At 42.8% G+C, this 19,744-nt stretch overlaps 2 protein-coding genes across 8 annotated transcripts in view; both read right to left on the reverse strand.

The window, feature by feature from the left end:
* Nucleotides 1-7,105, reverse strand: part of ash1l (ash1 (absent, small, or homeotic)-like (Drosophila)) — a 51,884-nt gene extending 44,779 nt beyond the window's left edge. For 3 of the 6 annotated variants that reach the window (XM_014142083.2, XM_014142082.2, XM_014142077.2), the window contains exons 1-3: nt 6,897-7,105; nt 5,827-5,920; nt 414-1,188 (exon numbers count right to left, since the gene is read on the reverse strand). In XM_014142083.2, coding sequence (XP_013997558.2) covers nt 414-977 — 564 coding nt within the window. In that variant the 5' untranslated portion in view covers nt 978-1,188; nt 5,827-5,920; nt 6,897-7,105. Of the gene's footprint in view, nt 1-413; nt 1,189-5,826; nt 5,921-6,453 lie in introns of all 6 variants that reach the window. The other 3 variants (XM_014142078.2, XM_014142079.2, XM_014142081.2) reach the window with 3 other exon arrangements.
* A 113-nt stretch (nt 7,106-7,218) lies between these two features.
* Nucleotides 7,219-19,734, reverse strand: rnf115b (ring finger protein 115b). Of its 2 annotated transcripts, XM_014142076.2 has the most exons (10): nt 17,860-19,734; nt 17,131-17,189; nt 16,803-16,863; nt 16,467-16,699; nt 10,651-10,719; nt 10,484-10,556; nt 10,285-10,378; nt 9,872-9,987; nt 9,424-9,550; nt 7,219-9,216 (listed from the first exon to the last, which is right to left on the reverse strand). In XM_014142076.2, the coding sequence occupies exons 1-9, from the start codon at nt 17,935-17,937 to the stop codon at nt 9,425-9,427; spliced, it is 909 nt and encodes a 302-aa protein (XP_013997551.1). In that variant the 5' UTR covers nt 17,938-19,734; the 3' UTR covers nt 7,219-9,216; nt 9,424. The 2 variants fall into 2 exon arrangements, with proteins under 2 accessions (XP_013997551.1, XP_013997550.1); XM_014142075.2 differs by having other exon boundaries at nt 7,219-9,550.
* Between the last annotated feature and the right edge of the window lie 10 nt (nt 19,735-19,744).

Consider the following 19,744-nt stretch of genomic DNA (forward strand, 5'->3'; position numbering starts at 1 on the left):
TGGGATTTTCTGTCCGATACTGCTTCCCATTTCTGACTCGAGGAAAAGATCCTCTAGACTCAATAACACTTATTAGGGTCAGACTGGGACAGAGGAGAGAGAGGAAGGAGTTGAGAAGCAGGGAATGATTGGAAGGGGAGACAAGCCAGAGTGGGACACAAAGAGAATACAGACAAAGAAACAGATGATTGTTCAAAATACAAGTATAACTTCTGAATTCATACCAGCGAAACAATGCTGGAAGAGAAATGAGTGAACTAACTGACAGTATTGCTTTGCCTCTTTTTGGCACAGTCCAAAGCCAGACAGGTCTTGTGGAATTCTTAGCAGCCTCTTTAGTTAGGATACCTTGTTTGACAGGGATATGGTTTCTCGATCAAAGTCCTACCCTAATACATGCTTGCCTTGCTTACCCGTTTAGCTGGAGTACTCCCATTCACTCGAATTGGTGAAGTAGTGGAAGACGAAGAAACAGGTGGAGGAGGAGTGGGGGCAGCAACAGCAGAGGGAGATGAAGACGGTGGGGTGGGTCGTTTAATGCCAGGACTCTGCTCTCTCTCCCTGCCATGTGTTGGGCTCTGGGTCTGGTTGACCCCGTCACCTGCTCCGACTCCTCCGCGGCTCCCGCGGCCACCTCCACGCCCGCTGGGTCTCACAGTGGCCCTGAAAGCCGGCCGACACACGTAGTTCTCCAGGATCTTGGGCGGCTTCTTCATGCGTTTGGCCTGCAGGCCAATTTTGAGTTTGACGTTGCCCTCATGGAGGCTAGTCTCTTTGACAGAAAACTGGGGTGACTGCTGCTGGTCACCGGAGCCCTCTCCACCTGCAGCAGAAGAGGAGTCTTTCTGCGGCCCCTCTATCTCCTTCTCCTCCTCGTCTTTCTTCCCACCCCCACCTTCCTTCTCTCGCTCCCCTTGGGGAGCAGTGATGGGGAGGGGGGGTGGAGTAGCAGGCCCCCCCTGAGTCCTCTGATCCATCAGAGATTTAGGGGGTGAGGGGTGACTAGGGAGGGATGTTTTGGACGGCAGGTACAGTTTCTAGGAAAAGGCAGCGGTCCAGGAAGCGGTCCAGGAAGAGACGGGATAGGGGTGAAGGGGGATGGGGATATTGGGGAAGCTAAAAAGCAATCCTTGCTCGGTGTCTTTTCTCCCGTCCTGGCTGCCCAGCCCTCTTTCTCCGTCCTTCAAGCTGTAGAGAGAATTACAAGTAGAGATGTGAGGGGGTAGAACAAGGTGGGGAATAGCAAAGAGAAAATACAAAAGTTTGATATTAGTCAGTCAACTGAACAAAAACACTGACTTTACTAATCACTGCGAGGCATCCTTTAGCATAGTAAATGAGCGAGGGGACGAGAGGTGAAATATTTGTAACATCTATATGCGTAGCGGCTTTCCTCTGACTTTTTATGATGTGTTCATCCTTACAGCTTCCCTCAATCTGTGACCTATTGACACAGCTGGGTGTGTATTTGACAAGAGGTGTAGTTCTGATGCTCAAGGACTCAATAACATCCATCCACCTGAGAACTACAACTCCCAATAACCCTCCAGGTCCAAGGTACAGGGTCTATAATGACACTATCAAGTGTCTGAGTAAGAGTACTGGTTTAGGATCAGTTCTGCCTTTTAGATCACAACGAATAAGAATACGTCGACAGTGGGAACCTGATCCTAGAACAGCACTCTGAGCTCTGACCCTCAGATATGGTTACAGAGCATTATGGCTACTGTAGTGCATCATGCTACAGACCCCAGCACCCAGGTGATTTGTGACAAGCTGCTAAATGAACCAACCCCCCATGGATCTCTCATTAGTTTTTGTGAAAATGTCTCTCAGATTGCTCCGAGCTTAGCGCTGCGGCAAGGTTCCTAATTGTGTTCTCGAAGGACGGACGTGTTCGTATGAAAGAAATGGTCCGCTCCGGCTCCCTACGGCCACTGAATGACTTAATGCGGGCTCGCCCAAAGCAGGTGCTTTCTCCGGGTGAAGTCATTTGGAGGCGATTCAGAACTGTGACCTCAGCACATTGGGCCCTCTAGGGGACAGAGGATCCAGCCGCTGTTCCCAGCCACTCCGGAGCAGCCAATGAGAGAGCAGCATGCTGACGGTTTCTCTGTGCCTGCCCTACTGTGGCAGAAAGCACTAACAGATTAATTTAGTGGAGCCAGAGCGTGCCTAAGGAAAGTAATCCAAGTCATCCGATAAAGCAGTCAGAGTGCTAAAATCAACCATGTTCGGAAGCTTGAGAGAATACTTGTTCTGGATTGTTTTCCTTGTAGCCTCTAGGGCTTGGGGGAGGCAAGCTTTTTCTGCAGAATCACAACTGTGGGCCAGAACTTGGGAGTCTTGCCTGTGCTTCCCCACGCCCACTTCTCCATATTTACTTCAATTACTCACTCCACTTCGCCTCTAACTTCCACCATGCTCCCCCCATTACACATACCACACTCAAATCACACCTCCCTCCTTTCTGCCCCACTCTCTTCTTTCTACCTTCTCTCTCCCTTTCCATCCCTCGCCTCTCTTTTACTCACTTGGAAAGCTCTAGGAACAGAGGACAAACTAGTCACTGGTTTCCTACTAATCGAAAACACATTTCTTTCCCCCCACCCTTCTCTCTCTCCTTTCCCCATGTCCTTGTTTCACTCTGTGACAAACATTCCCCTATTTCTTCTATACTCACTGCTTAAAGTGTTAGTGTGTGTGCAAATTCATTGTGTAGCTTCCGCTGATCTGAGTGCTGGTATGCCAAAAGTAATTGGCTGTAGTAGCAAGGGATGTAAATGGCTACTGACACAAGACTAGAGTTAAGCAGGACATTGAGTCAAAACATCTCTCCCAGTCTAAAAAGGTGTTTCGCTTGAACAGAATGACACTGCCAATTACCTCGTTCAATATTTCCAAACAAACTGACCAAAGATTGTACTATTTTTTCTTCCTCCATATCAGGGCTACATCTCAATATATAAAAATGCTGATGGAGAGCAGCTCTAAAGCGTCCTCATCTGCCCCGACACTCATGGTCATTCTCAAGTCAGTGGGAGAGTTAATGCGTTAGCCTACTACTCAAGAGATACAATTAACATTCAGAGAGAATACTCCTGAGGTTACAGAAGGAAATGTCACATTATTTCTATTAGGTTACATTTCAATGTAGAGCCAATGTCATATGTACATAAAGAGGTTTAGTAAAGTCATGTGGGGAATATTCCGACTCAAAAAGGAGAAGTTGGAGATCAAATAATCATTTAACTTTTGCACACGTTGTTCCAAACTTCTGATTTCTCAATAGATTAGTACTTAAAGCAGCCTCAATAGCATGCTCAGGATAGGAGGACTGATCTTAAAACATTTTCATTATGAAACCATCATAGGCCGCTGACTCAATTATTGTAAATCTTTTCAAACTGTTATTAGTATCAGTTATAACTGACTCGGGGGCTCCCGAGTGGCGCAAACAGTCTAAGGCACTGCATCTCAGTGATAGAGGCGCCACTACAGACACTCTGGTTCAATTCCAAGCTGTACCACAACCGGCCGTGATTGGGAGTCCCATTGGGCGGCGCACAATAGGCCCAGCCTTGTCCGTGTTTGGCCGGTGTAGGCAGTCATTGGAAAAAAATAATAATAATTCTTAACTGACTTGTCTAGTTTAATGAAAGGTTCAATTAAAAAAAAAAAAAAAATACACACATATATATATATATATAAATAAATAACATTAAGAGACCAAAGCCTCAACCACAGGTGATTCGATCTTTACCCATGTGTTGTAGCTAGACTGCTTGCTTCCTAAACTCGCAACAACTACTGATTGACGTGACAAAACTAAATAAGCTACAGTTTCTGATTTGTCTCAAGAACCATAATAAATCAGGGCCCAAACAGCTGTATTGCCCTAACTTAAAGGGCAACTCTACCACTTACCAACCTAATTCCTTTATTGCCAGCACAATACCAGTGTAAACATATGTGAAAGGCACATTTCTATATTTTGCAGCAAAAAATATCAAGTTAAAAAGTTCTAGCCGATGACATCAAAAGTTAAAACCTTTTAAAAACAGTGCAAACACAGATTTGCAGCGACATGGGGAGCAAGAAAATACCGTCCCTTGGGCAACCAACTAGTCGCAGGTTTTGAAAATCTCTACTTTTAATCCAAGCCTGTGATATAAGAGAAGCAATATTTTTTTACCTTGTCTTTAACCACAGACAATAGATTCCCACCGTTTTCACATACACTATATAGACACAAAAGTATGTCGACACCCCATCAAATTAGTGGATTTGGCTATTTTAGCCACAACCGTTGCGGACAGGTGTTAATAAAATTGAGCACAACCATGCAATTTCCATAGTGAAACATTCGCAGTAGAACGGCCTTACTGAAGAGATCATTGACTTTCAACGTGGCATCCTATCATAGGATGCCACCATTCCAACAAGTCAGTCGGTCAAATATCTGCTCTGCTAGAGCTGCCCCGGTCAACTGTAAGTGCTGTTATTGTGAAGTGGAAATGTCAAGGAGCAACAACAGCTCAGCCACGTAGTGGTAGGACACACAAGCGCGTAACGCGTAAAAATCATCTGTCCTCGGTTTCAACACTCACTACGGAGTTCCAAACTGCCTCTGGAAGCAACATCAGCACAATAACTAAACTTCAGGAGCATCATGAAATGGGTTTTCATGGCCGAACAGCTGCACACAAGCCTAAAATCACCATAGGCAATGCCAAGCGTCGGCTCGAGTAGTGTAAAGCTAACCGCTATTGGACTGGAGCAGAGGAAACGTGTTCTCTGGAGTGATGAATCACGCTTCACCATCTGGCAGTCCGATGGAGGAATCTGGGTTTGGCAGATGCCAGGAGAAAGCTACCTGCCCGAATGCATAGTGTCAAGTTTGGTGGACGGCTAGGCCCCTTAGTTCCAGTGAAGGTATATCTTAACGCTACAGCATACAATGACTTTCTAGACAATTCTGTGCTTCCAACTGTGGCAACAGTTTGGGGGAAAGCCTTTTCCTGTTTCAGCATGACAATGCCCCCATGCACAAAGCGAGATCCATACAGAAATGGTTTGTCAAGATCGGTGTGGAAGAACTTGACTGGCCTGCACAGAGCTCTGACCTCAACCCCATCGAACACCTTTGGGATGAATTGGAACACTGACTGCGAGCCAGGTCTAATCGCCCAACATCAGTGCCCAACCTCACTAATGCTCTTGTGGCTGAATAAAACCAAGTCAGAGCTTGAGAGGATCTGCAAAGAACAATGGGAGAAATGGCCCCGTGTGGCTCAGTTGGTAGAGCATGGTGTTTGCAACGCCAGGGTTGTGGGTTCGATTCCCACGGGGGACCAGTACGGAAAAACAAAACAAAAATGTGTGAAATGTATGCATTCACTACTGTAAGTCGTTCTGGATAAGAGCGTCTGCTAAATGACTAAAATGTAAATGTAAGTCCCAGCAGCAATGTCCCAACATCTAGTGCAAAGCCTTCCCAGAAGAGTCAAGGCTGTTATAGCAGCAAAAAGGGATCAACTCCATATTAATGCCCATGATTTTCAAATCAGATGTTCAACGAACAGGTGTCCATGTACTTTTGGTCACGTAGTGTATGTAGAAACTGGTTTGGCGCTGGAGAACAACATCTCTTTACAATATCAAATCACCTCATGCAAGAACGTTTGATCGTCATGCGATGTAATGATGGGTGCAGGGCATTGTGAGCACAAGATATATCCATCAAAATACATATTTCATAATAAAGATTGACAATATCAACAGCTACAATAGTGAGTATATCTTTCAGATTATGCATCCACTCACCTCGGTATGAGTCCAAAAACTGTGTTCACATTATGTGGATCGAAATCCCCCCTTCGTGCATATCAACATGGTCGCCACAGTATATGCCCCACTGCTGATTTGCCAAAAACGCAAAGATTAGAGAAATTTCAAAATTATACATCCATTCCGATTTTGGGAGATCAATTACGAATTCTGACATGTCCCAAAAAAGTACCCATTTAGAACTATTTTGCATCAACTGACTATTTGACTTGATAATAGTACTGCTGTTATAAGCAGTGGTCAGCTATAGCTAAACTGCTCATTCATATTCTAGTTAACGTTATAGTTTAGCAGTGACCCCAACCGACGTCCTAACACGTTAATATTGCTTACGAGAGAAATATAACGGAATACAGAAAGTTAGACAGACGCCAAAAATAAGTAAATTATTACATTGTTGCCAATTCTAGAATTAGCATTTTTGGAACGAGGCAACAAAATATCGCCGATGCGGTAGCGACTATATACAATGTATTAATTCATAGGAGGACAGTGTTTATTTTGTAACAAACTATGGGTCGTCCAATAACAACCTATGCTACATTGTATCAATGGTGCTCGCTAGCAAGCCATCATCTGTGCTGCCTTGCTGGGATAACTTACATTTCCAGCAACGTGGCCGTACTTGTGGGAAATGTATCCATCTGACAGCTTTACATAATTTGATAGTCTGCGTTTATTTGCATAATGTTCACAAATAAGAAAATACAAACTAAACCAAATAATGGAATAACCTGTCATTTTCGCCTAGCGACTCGTGCTAGCTTTGTAGCTAAAGCTAAACTATGACGGCTAACGATGCAATATTATTTAGCAGGCAAGCTAGCGAGTTAGCTAGTTCAGCCATGCCTTAGAATACTCTTCTATCGAAGGAGTAGAGACAAATGCAATAGCAAAATTTAAGGAAGCAGATATTTAAATAAAATAGATGCAGCGTTATTTAAAAAAGACGAACTGTCAACAAAATGGCGGCTGCGTTGAATCAACAGAGCCCCGAAATGGATCTCTCTCTATTTCTTGTCCCTCGCCCTGTTTTTTTTCCTCACAGCAATTGGTATCCTTGATATCTCCAAACACGAATGGACTCTTCTCCAAGACAACGTTAGCTGAGCCGAGACGTGTCGTAATGGGGCTCGGTCATTAATCGGGCCTCCATGTCTGCTAAGCCCGTATCGTCTCTGTCAGTTCAACACGGGCATTCTCAGTCACACGAGGGGAGGGGAGGAGAGAGAGAGAGAAGGGGAGGGGAGAGAGAAGGAGGGGAGGGGGGGAGGAGGGAGAGGGGAGAGAGAAGGGGGGGAGGAGGGGAGGGGGGATGGGGAGAGAGAAGGAGGGGAGGGGGGAGAGAGAAGGGGGGGAGGAGGGGGGGAGAGAAGGGGTAATCACTAGTTAAGACAGCCACAGTCATAAACTCCACCTATAAATATACATTTCTACAATTGATATTCTTAAAATCTGAATTTAAACCTAACCTTAACCACACTTCTAACCCTAACCTTAAATGTATACCAAAAATATAATTGTTTTTTTTCATGATTTTTTACAATACAGACAATTTTGACTTTGTGCCCGTGTTATCTAGTGGGAACCCGGGGGGAGGAGGCAGATGTCCTATGGTAGGCTACTGGACACTTTCTTCAGTAGGTGTTACACAAAATGCCCTATTATTGGCTTATTGTTGTCTTTTGATACTGGAAGTGAAATGAAGAACTGCTGCAACAACGGCGTAGCATTGCACTACATGAACTGGCAGAAGAGATTCAACTTTCATGCTCTCTGTGTAATAGCCTATTATTATGCATAATGGACAACCTTACACGAGAAAACGAATGTGTTTGTGTGTGATCGTGGCTATGTTAAGGATCTAGACTCCTGTGGGAATAAAATTGACAGACGGGATGTAAATCTGTCTTTAGAATTATAATACAATCGCCTTTGTTTAAAATTCAGGAAACGTTTGTAACTCCAATTGAATTTGTCAATTTAGTTATATCATGCAAACTCTTGCATAAATTGGTCATTGTCTTAAAATAGGCGGGAATGGTAGATAGACCTTATGAGTATTAGGCAAATCTAACCTGTCTATCTATTGAATGTACAATATGTCTTTAAATGAGAACATGAGCAGAAAGTTGGCAGAATATCAAATGGCCAAGGATGCAGGGTTTTTTCCAATGATCTACTTGAGATTCTGGGTGTGTGTCTCAAATGGCATCCTATTCCTTATATGGATCTTGGTCAAACGTAGTGCACTGTTGAAGGGAATAGGGTGCCATTTGGGACATAATATGTGACAAGGTGCTCAATTGGACATTTTGTCATTCAATGACACTGATTTTCACTCCTGCTTTATGAATTTGACAATTTTTTATTATTATCTTCAATCTTATCACCTCATTGCCAAGCAGATGTATTCGTTAACAAACATTTACATGTATATACACACCTATACATATATACATACCAATACATATATATAGGCGAATCATAATATATTCAATATTAAAAACATGTTTGTTTTTTGCTGTGACTTGTACTTATTATTCAAAATAAAATGATAGAAAGAGGTAAAAGACTAATGCATTAGGAAAGCGCATAATGTTATACAGGAAGGAGGTGGATAGTGTGAAGAACACAGCATTAGGATTTAATAGGGGACATAAAGAGAGGTGGACATTATTAACGAATAAGAGGAAGTGGGAGACGGGAGAGTTTCAATTGCATGCTCCTCGCCTCCTTCTCAAAACCCATTGGAAGAGAAAGCCAGAGGTCCCGCCCCTCTGATCCTCTCCTCCAATGGATTTTGAGAAGTAGAGAGGACGCAAGTATGCAATTGAGATTCTCCCTGTGGTTGCATTCCCAATAACCTCTCCTTCCTCCCGAAGTTTGCATTCGTTCACTACTCTCCACAAATTTAAAAGCTTTGGATTGGTATAGGCATGGCCTAGGAGTTTCCATATACCAGTAATTTCCTTTCAAATCCATGATGTGAACAAGTGCACCCTTCAGGAGAAAGCAGAGATTATTGCGATGCAACCAAAGAGATAGAGAGAACAGAGTAGGGAAATTCTCTTACCCAGATCAACAATGCAAGAGAGTGAGTTCAGCTCACCTTTCAGGATTTTCCAAAACTCTCCTAATTTCATCACATTTGTCACGTCCTTTTGGCTCAAGGATGTCAGTTCATTTGGTTTTAATAAAACATGAAAGCCAATCAGAACAGGGGAAATGCCTCTACAAAGCGACAAATTGAATCCATAACATTTTGTCAGAAAACAGTTGGAACCATTTGCAGGTGAGGTTATATTGCAGGCATAGTGATTCTTTCTCACCTCAATCAAAGTTCCCCAGGAAATGTATAGTGATCTGTGGGTGAAAGCATTGTGAGGTGATTTTTCGAAGCAAGTATAATTTTGACAATGAGGCACAGTTGAATTGAAATCTGTCTCTTCAATAAATGCGTGGTCAAAGAAGGAGCGATGGATGATGAGGCATGAGGAGAGGTGAGCCTCGTTCAGGAGAAAAAAAGGGAAGAAGAGATGCCAGAGAGGTAGAAGAGAGGGAGACCTAAACCTCAAATAGCCCGTCTCTCCTCCTGAGTGTCTGTCCTGATGGAGGGGGGCTCTGGGGGTTCTGGTGGGGGCTGGATGCTCTGGTCGACGCCGTCAAGGCTTTTACGACACACAGGACAGGTATCGTGCTGTGGGAGATATACACAAAAATTGGACTTGGAAAAACATGCTTAACAGATAAAGCCTAGTACTGGACCAACAAGTGCTTTCAATGGAGATGTTCTATTGATCTTGCTTTTTAGTCCAGGATTAGGCTTAATCTGTGTCCAGGAAACCGCCCCTGTGTGTGGCACAAAGTTACATCCAGAGCAATATAACCAAATACCCTACCTCAAGTCAAGATATGTGACCCCAATTAAAAAAGAACTAACCTACCTTCCATGGCAAATTAAATAATGGTGTTGTAACCCCTATTGACTGGCAGCCAACACTCCACTCCCCCTGCTTACCAGTTTGAGCCATGGCACTATGCAGTCACTGTGGAAATAATGGAGGCAGGGCAGCTGTTTGACAGACTCTCCCACGGAGTACTCCTCCCTACATACTGGACACTCCAGTCTGCTGTCTGAGGAAGAGGTACGTGGGGGTTCATTGATTGTGTACATTTTAGAATAAAGAGAGAGAATATTGACTAGTAGTGCCCGCATTGGTGCCTGATCTGGGTAAAGACCACCTTAGGAAAAAACAAATAAGCCATCACCTTTTCTTTTTCAGAATGCAACAAAATATTGTCACAAATTTGAGAATCTAGTTGACAGGTGGTATACCGCACACTACTACTGAGCAAGACACACACTCTTCTCCCATAGATGCTGTAACTGGTAGCCTATGGGTTTTTTGTTGCGGCTTGGTTGAAACCCACCTGTCTGTTCTTGAGAGATGTTGACTGTGGGGAGGGATGAGATCATCTCCTTCTCTGCAGGAGGCGGACCTGTGCACTCAAACTGACCTAACAACTAGAGGAGTGGAGATAATTAAGAAATGAAGAAACAGAGATGGCTTTAATCATGCCAGCACGCTGAGTCACAATCTAAGATTTTGCGCCTGGTGACATCACTGACCTCTGTGATAACTGCGTCTAGACCTCCCTGACCCCAGGCATAGTCCCCTGGATTTGAATGGAACATGCCATACCTGAGAGTGAGTGAGAGAGAGAGATGTTTAGAATTACTTAAGAGTCAAAGTAATGAAAAAAATTATTATGGAGGTAAAGAAAATACTTATTTACAGTGCAGCTGGTGCAACGCCTGGATTTCCATTGTTGGCAAACAGACCAGCCAAAAACTGCTGCACAATACTGTAGAAAAGGACAAAGAGATTCAATCTTTTTTGCACCTACAGTGCCTTTAGAAAGTATTCACACCTATTGACTTTTTCCACAATTTGTGTTATAGCCTGAACATTTAAAATTGATGAAATTGAGATTTTGTGTCACTAGCCTACACACAAAACCCCATAATGTCAAAGGGGAATTATGTTTTTAGACATTTTTAGAAATTCATTTTAAAAAATGAAAATCTTAAATGTCCTGAGTCAATAAGTATTCAACCCCTTTGTTATGGCAAGCCTAAATAAGTCCAGAAGTAAAAAATATGTGCTTAACAAGTCACATAATAAGTTGCATGGACTCATTCTGTGTGCAATAATAGTGTTTAACATGATTTTTTAACAACTAGCTCATCTCTGTACAAATCCAACAACACATCACTGAATACCACTATTCATATTTTCAAGCATGGTGGTGGCTGCATCATGCTTGTCATTGGCAAGGACTAGGGAGTCTTTAGGATAAAAATAATGTTTCAATATAAACAGTGCAGTTATTCCCTCCGCAAGGCAATCAAACAAGGGAAATGTCGGTATAGGGACAAAGTGGAGTCGCAATTCAACGGCTCAGACACGAGACGTATGTGGCAGGGTCTACAGGCAATTACGAACTACAAAAAGAAAACCAGCCATGTCACGGACACCGACGTCTTGCTCCCAAACAAACTAAACACCTTCTTTGCCCACTTTGAGGATAATACAATGCCACCGACACGACCAACTACCAAGGATTGCAGGCCCCCTCTCTCCTTTGGCCAACGTGAGTAAGAAAAAATAAACGCGCTAAACGTCACAAGGCTGCTGGCCCAGACAGCATCCCTAGCCGCGTCCTCAGAACATTGCAGACCAGCTGACTAGTGTGTTTACGTACATATTCAATCACTCCCTATCCCAGTCTGCTGCCCCCACATGCTTCAAGATGGCTACCATTGTTCCTGTACCCAAGAAGGCAAAGATAGCTGAACTAAATGACTATCGCCCCGTAGCACTCACTTCTGTCATCATGAAGATCTTTGAGAGAGTAGTCAAGGATCATATGACCTCCACCTTACCTGCCACCCTAGACCCACTTCAGTTTGCATACCGCCCCAATAGATCCACAAACGATGCAATCGCCATCACACTGCACACTGCCCTATCCCATCTCGATAAGAGGAATACCTTTGTAAGAATGTTGTTCATTGACTACAGCTCAGCATTCAACACCATAGTACCCTCCAAGCTCATCATCAAGCTCGAGGCCCTGGGTCTCAACCCCGCCCTGTGCAATTGGGTCCTGGACTTTCTGAAGGGCCGCCCCCAGGTGGTAAAGGTAGGAAACAACATCTCCACTTCGCTGACCCTCAACACTGGAGCCCCACAAGGGTGCGTGCTCAGCCCCCCTCCTGTACTCCCTGTTCACCCATGACTGCATGGCCATGCACACCTCCAACTCAATCACCAAGTTTGCAGACAAGACAACAGTAGTGGGCTTGATTACCAACAACGACGAGACAGCCTACAGGGAGGAGGTGAGGGCACTCGAAGTGTGGTGTCAGGAAAACAACCTCTCACTCAACATCAACAAACAAAGGAAATGATTGGGGACTTCAGGAAACAGCAGAGGGAGCACCCCCCCCTCCCCCCCCCCCCCCCAATCGATGGGACAGTAGTGGAGAAGTTACAAAGTTTTAAGTTCCTCGGCGTACACATCACAGACAAACTGAAATGGTCCACCCACACAGACAGTGTGGAAAAGGAGGCTGAAGAAATGTGGCTTGTCACCTAAAACCCTGACAAACTTTTACAGATGCACAATTGAGATCATCCTGTCGGGCTGTATCACAGCCTGGTACGACAACTGCACCACCCTTAACCGCAAGGCTCTCCAGAGGCTGGTGCGGTATGCAGAACGCATCACCAAGGGCAAACTACCTGCCCTCCAGGACACCTACAGCACTCGATGTCACAGGAAGGCCAAAAAGATCATCAAGGACAACAACCACCCGAGCCACTGCCTGTTCACCCCGCTACCATCCAGAAGGCAAGGTCAGTACAGGTGCATCAAAGCTGGGACCAAGAAACTGAAAAACAGCTTCTATCTCAAGACCATCAGACTGTTAAACAGCAATCACTAACTCAGGGGCTGCTGCCTACATACAGACTCAAATCATTGGCAACTTTAATAAATGGATCACTAGTCACTTTAAATAATGCCACTTTAATAATGTTTACATATCTTACATTACTCATCTCATATGTATATACTGTACCTTATACCATCTATTGCATCTTGCCTATGCTGCTCAGCCATCGCCTCATCCATATATTTATATGGACATACTCTTATTCCATCCCTTCAGATTTGTGTATTAGGTAGTTGTTGTGGAGTTGTTAGATTACTTGTTAGATATTACTGCACTGTCGGGTACTAGAAGCCCAAGCATTTCGCTACACTCGCATTAACATCTAACCATGTGTATGTGACCAATAACATTTTATTTGAAGTGCCCAACCAAGAAGGCTCAAGGTCATTGGTCACAGATAAATTATAGATGAAATATATCGGTGCTCATCAAGCATTGGACATAAACATTACACAACAAATTGGAAATCACAAATTCAACAATGAGTGGTTTGTAAGGAATCAGTAGCTAACTGCAAGCATTGCAAAGCAACCACTAGCCTGCAATTCAGTGGAGTGGGTGTGTGGTCCAAGTTTGGGTTTAAGGGTGTCTTTTCCAAGCTTAAAAGGATAAACTTTCAACATTGGCCATGCTGTCAATCCAGCATAATTTCTGCCGAGTTTGAAACAACTGGAAACTCGGAACTGGGAAATCTCAGACTTCAGTTAGTTCAAGACAACTGGGAACTCTGAAAAAAACTACCTCTGACTGGGAAAATAAGTTTTGAACGGTCATCCAACTCATATTTCCAAGTGGGGAACTCTGGCCTCTTTCTAGAGCTTCGACCTGAAGATCACTGACGTCATGATTTGACCTTGTTTTTTTCAGAGTTCACAGATGTCTTGAAAGGACTATAAAACCAGAGAATGCCAGACTTTGATGCCAAAGTTTTATGACAAAATTTGCCATGAAGGACCTCCGCGCCACCTTCCTGTTCAAATGAGCACAGCACAACAAGTTGAGTCCAAAAATGTATTGTATGCTGCTGCATAAATGCAGTATGCCAGGGAAATATGTATACTGTAGCTAAGAAAGTAATACTAAGTGTATGTTGTGTAGTAAGATGTTAGTAGCCCATGTGCCTCACCCAAAAAATGTGCTCCCTTTCCCCCTCATAACTTAGCCTACTGTTCTGACTTGGTGGTGCACATTTAACCTATAGCCTGTTTTAGAGAAATGTCATCATCGAATACTCTAAGAGCTTTCATTGTCTGCTTATATGCCCCCTTTATTTATCCTACGGTTCTGACTTGGTTTTTTAGGGAGAACACTGTAAGAACGGCCCATGTTCTGAATTCTGTCGCTGTACATTTCAAAAGTGCTGAACAAATAGTTATATTGACTACGTCCATCCTAGCTTGCTCATTAGTGTCTTAATCGAAATTACGGATTGCCTCTTATCCGTTCATTGTCCCCTTATGCCAATTTGTGTATCTCAATTGTCAGTAGAAAGCACATTTGTTTAAGCAAGTCAGCCATGTCAGCAATGTTTTTTAAAGGCAATAAATGAGGCTGAATGAACTGTTTCGCTGCCAAACAAGGCTCCGCTGATAGCCAGGTGTAGCAGTGGTAAGGTGTTAGGACTCTGCTGTTGGGACAGCTTTATGTATGGCCTAACAGTTTGTGGATACCGTTTGTCACTGTTATAGTGCAATTAATGCATTGTTTAGTATTGTGTTGAATAGTGGCTTTGCTGGCATGCATGTAAACTTTTTGGGGGAGTTTGCCCCACCAAGATTTACATGCTAAAAATCACCCCTGTAAACTACATCAACCCACATCCACTGTGTGCACGCCTGTTTGCAAAACTATGTGGAGATATGGGATCAGAGGATGACAATATTCTATTTCACATGAGGCTTGATGGTTTTCGAGGGGGAGTGTTGGAAACACTTTGTTGACTTTCTGTGTAATGAGAAGGAAGTGTGTCTCCTTCCCTATGTAACAGACATATTTTGGAAACTGAACGAACTGAACGCAAGCATGCAGGGGAAATACAAAAACAATCTACAGATGAGTGCCTGAATCAGTGGATTTAGAAGAAAAGCGAACCATGCCCCCTTCCCTCAGCTGTGCATGTTTCTAAACAGAAAACAGCATCAGTAAGAGTCCCACACGAGTGATGACTGCTCACCTCCAATGCTTGGAAGAGCACTTTGGGACCTACTTCCCAATCCGTTTGACTGTGATCCTGGCTCAGTTGACATGCTGGTAAGTGAAATCGAGTTGTCATGTGACCGAATGCATTCACGGGTCACTTTGGAGGAGTTATGGTTCCAGACTTAAATTATTTTTTTATTTTTTATTTAACCTTTATTTAACTAGGCAAGTCAGTTAAGAACCAATTCATATTTACAATGACGGCCTAGGAACAGTGGGTTAACGGCCTTGTACAGGGGCAGAAGGACAGATTTTTACCTTGTCAGCTCGGGGATTCGACTTAAAGGGAATACCCTGCCATCTCACTCTGAGCATTAATGCCGTGCACAAAACAATTGGGAGCTCGGAACTGGGAAATCTACGACTTCCGAGCGTTCAAGACAACTGGGAAATGGGGGGGAAAAAACGAGCTCCGACAGGGGAAATTATTTTCAACGCTCATCCAAATCAGACTTCCAACTCAGGAACTCTGGTCTGTTTCTAGAGCTCAAACTTCCCTACCTGAAGATCACTGACGTCATGATTTGACCTCGTATTTTTCAGAGTTTCCAGTTGTGTTAAAAGCACCGTAAAACTCGTGGTACCCTTCGCGAGCTCATATCTGTGTGAAGCTGGATTCAGTGCTCTCGTCTGCATTAAAACCAAATATCGATCCAGGTTTGATGTGACTGCAGCGATGAGGTGCGCACTGTCGACATGCATCAAGCACACCCATCTAATTAGTGGTGGTGAGATAAGATACATAATGTCAGACTAATTAGCAATTGACTGTCATAGCCCCACATTAAAAGTATGTGATGGTGAATTGAGAAGACAATCAGAAATACTGTAAGAATGTTTTTCAATTGACTGCCATAGCCCCACATAAAAAAAAACATGTTTTTTTTCACGATTGGGGTTGTGAGAATTTTCAGATATCAAAATGGGGTTGTGGGCCAAAAAAGTTTGGGATCCCCTTATGTTATTACAGTGTAATTCATTTTTAGGACAAAATAGTATATTAGTGTTTGAAATACAGTATATTGCTGTTAATATGTGAAATGATAGGGTGTGATAAACTGAAAGGAAAGATTTTATTTTGGACAACTTTGATTATATAACACCATTCGTGAATTGGTGTTATGAGATGTTATTATACAACAGTATCAATACAGGCTCTTGAGTAGAGTGAGAATAGCTTCCTAAAAACTGCCATGGCAGATAACTGTGAAAAATCAGTGGTCGTTGCCACGAAGGTGGCTTTAGGTCCAACTGAAATAAAAGCCATCAGCTATACCTGCCTGGACCTTGTAGCATGGGGCAAACCCATAACAGAGAGTGAGTGGATAAAGGTAATAACGTTACACTGTAGACGATCAAGATCAGTGAAGGGCAATTGGGCATCTCCACTGACCCCTCCACTGCTGGCGCGCGGGACGGTCGCCTCCCCTGGCTAGGCGGGCGAGAGGGGCGTTCCGGTTCAGGCTCCAAAGGCTCTGTGCCTCCCGCAGGGTCCACAGAAGGGCCCTCCAGTTCTTCCTCCACTGCATCACTGGCTGCGGCAGCCTGTAGGTGGCTCTGGTCAGACTCATAGGCGGAGGGGTCCGAGAGAAGGGCAGAGCGTTCCATAAACAGCAGCTGCCACAGCTTGGAGGAAGGAGAGCAGACCAGTCAATTCAGATTAAAGTTGAAGATAAGGAAAAGGATAGAAAAAGAGCAAGAGAACTTGGGAGGACATATAGGTAGGTACCTCTGAAAAGAGTGTGCCTGCATCATCATTGGCCTCTGCAGCGCGGCTGTTCTCCAAGATACTGAAGGACAAAGACAAAATAAATCTCATTAACTTAAGATTTATTTGAATTATTGTAAATTAACACATTAAGAGAAATGCAAATACAATATATTTTTATTGAAACGTGTTATAATTGAATATATCTAATGTATATTATATCAGATGTATCAGCAACTGCACATAATAATATACCTAAAATACTCCAGTTATGGCATTGCAAATCCAGTATAGGCCCACTATAAGCAGAACAGCATGCAAACAAACGTAACATATTTTAACATTTTACCTGGAGTCTTCTGTCAACTCCTCAATGAAATCGGACTCACACCTGGGGCACGTGAATTCCTTGAGGGGGAAACATGTATATTTCAAATCATTATGACATGAAAATACAAAGGAACATACTTGTCCACTAACTTTAAGATGCGCGTTCAAGTCAATGTCAATTATTATTATTATTATTTTTAATAATCTGCTCGTCAATCGCTGAAGTGGTGTGCGGACAAGGGACACCCTGCCAAAGCACCCATCCCCTTTTCATGCATATGCCACGTTCATATAACAGTCGGAACTTGGAAACCCGGACATTTCCGACTTGCAAACTGGTTACAGTAGACTACACGTGCCGCGTTCAACCAGTTAGCAAGTCGTACGTTTTCCGAGTTTCCTAGTTCCCACTAGCACATGAATGCAGCAATCATGTTTCTCACGTGCAGTTGGCGACAAAGTAGTGCTTCTAAATATGGCAAAGACGCAAACCCGAAACTTTGATCACCATATTTCTTCGCAAAAATGAATCTAACGGCGCGCTCTCCATGCAATACCAATTATAAAGTCTTATTCTAATAACGAAAATATTCCAGTGTTTCAGTCACATTCAGTTTCAGATACAAATGTTGTATTTTCTTAGAATGTATTTCGGGGGGCGTTGCTAGCTAGGCCAATTTATGATACAGAAACGTCGGAACAGAACCGGACGGGAAAGTAAGTAAGAAAAGCACTTGAACCAACTCACTGGGAATTTAGGGTCGATTTCACCTTTACAGCAGTGACAGAAAAAGCGGTGTTGTTGTGCCGCTGCTGCCTCCGCCATCTTCACGGTAGCATACAGTCAGTCACTGACGTCGGTATGGTCGCTCAAGCCAACGGAAGGCGTAGGGGCGCTTGTCTAAAGGGTCATGTCAGTCCCCCATAGGCTATAGGCTACTTTTTACTTTAAATAAGAAAAACATGTATTAAATATATTTCCTTGATTTGAAAATAATGTATCTGCTATTGAACAAATGGTTATTTCTTATTGCTCTAATCATAATTCGCCGAGGTTATAAATGCATACCACTCCAATTTCAACCAAGCGCTGCTGTTTAAGATTATTGCAGCGATCTTCTAACCAATACATTGATTAGTAGACTGCTGCAATAATCTAAAATTGCAACACTTGGTTGAAATTGGAGTAATAGGGCTATGATTCCCTATCAAAATGTACATAGTACGACTAATGTAACAAATAAATAGCTCAATAGGTTTAGTGCCTTACTGTGTAAACTGAACCGATTTCAATTATTGCAAATTACCAACAGGACTGAACCTAGAAATAAATAGTTGAGGCAAAATCTGCAATTGTAGGCTACAACAAGGTGACTATCCAAAACAACAAAATATACTGGTAATCTAAAAAAATGGTTTTACCTGTCACTGATTAAGCCTAGTAGTGATGGACAAAAACATTATTTCAATGGAGAGATTGTCCATTGAGCATTCTTTTTAGTCCAGGATTAGGAATCGGGTAAATTGGCCCTTAAAGTATTAAACACATAAGTAACAGTAATAACAGATCATGCAAAAGTGATGACTAAAAGGATAGCAAGAAATGCATCATGGATGTAGTTCCCCAGGAGTCTATAGGAAAGACTACAGTACATCTTAATCAGTCCAGTGAAGAGGTCATTGTCAGAAACTGTACATTGTGTACAAAGCTGAATAACATGCTCTATCTATATTTGTTTTAGAAGTAATAGGCCTACAATATTTTAGGTTAGGCTACTGACATGATGACTAATGATACTCTATTGGTGAGGTGACCAAAGTGATGTTGAAAATATGGAGCATATCAATAGATTTTATTAAAACCAACAAAGAACAACAATGACGATCATGACAACCACATATAGCATCAACATAACATAATAATAGCAATAATATTACAACCCAAAACAAAGTGTTTCTCAATTAAAGTTATAATTTTGGCAAAGATAGTTTGTGTAAATAGGTAGGCATTCTCATTCGGGGATATCAAAAACAATTGACTTATTAGAGCTCACTATAGCAAACATGATAGCATTGGCAACAGATAACTGAACTGTTCGGCTGTTAACTTAGTGTTAAATATGCAGCATCACTTCAGTGCATCCATCACAAACTCAAGTTCCACCCCTTTCCTGAACGTTCATTTACTTTTAATGTAACGATTCAACAAAACACAAAAAATCTTGCGTACTTCTTTTGTACTGTACACTCTCATACATAGAGTTGAAGTCGGAAGTGTACATACACTTAGGTTGGAGCCATTAAAACTTGTTTTTCAACCCCTCCAGACATTTCTTGTCAACAAACTATAGTTTTGGCAAGTGGGTTAGGACATCTACTTTGTGCATGACAAAAGTAATTTTCACAGCAATTGTTACAGACAGATTATTTCACTAATAATTCACTGTATCACAATTCCAGTGGGTCAGAAGTTTACATACCCTAGAGATGAACGTACTTTGGTGTGCGAAAAGTGCAAATCAATCCCAGAAGAACAGCAAAGGACCTTGTGAAGAGGCTTGAGGAAACAGGTACAAAAGTATCTATATCCACAGTAAAACGAGTCCTATATCGACATAACCTGAAAGGCCGCT

This window comes from Salmo salar, chromosome ssa14 (assembly GCF_905237065.1).
Source record: "Salmo salar chromosome ssa14, Ssal_v3.1, whole genome shotgun sequence".
Taxonomy (NCBI): domain Eukaryota; kingdom Metazoa; phylum Chordata; class Actinopteri; order Salmoniformes; family Salmonidae; genus Salmo; species Salmo salar.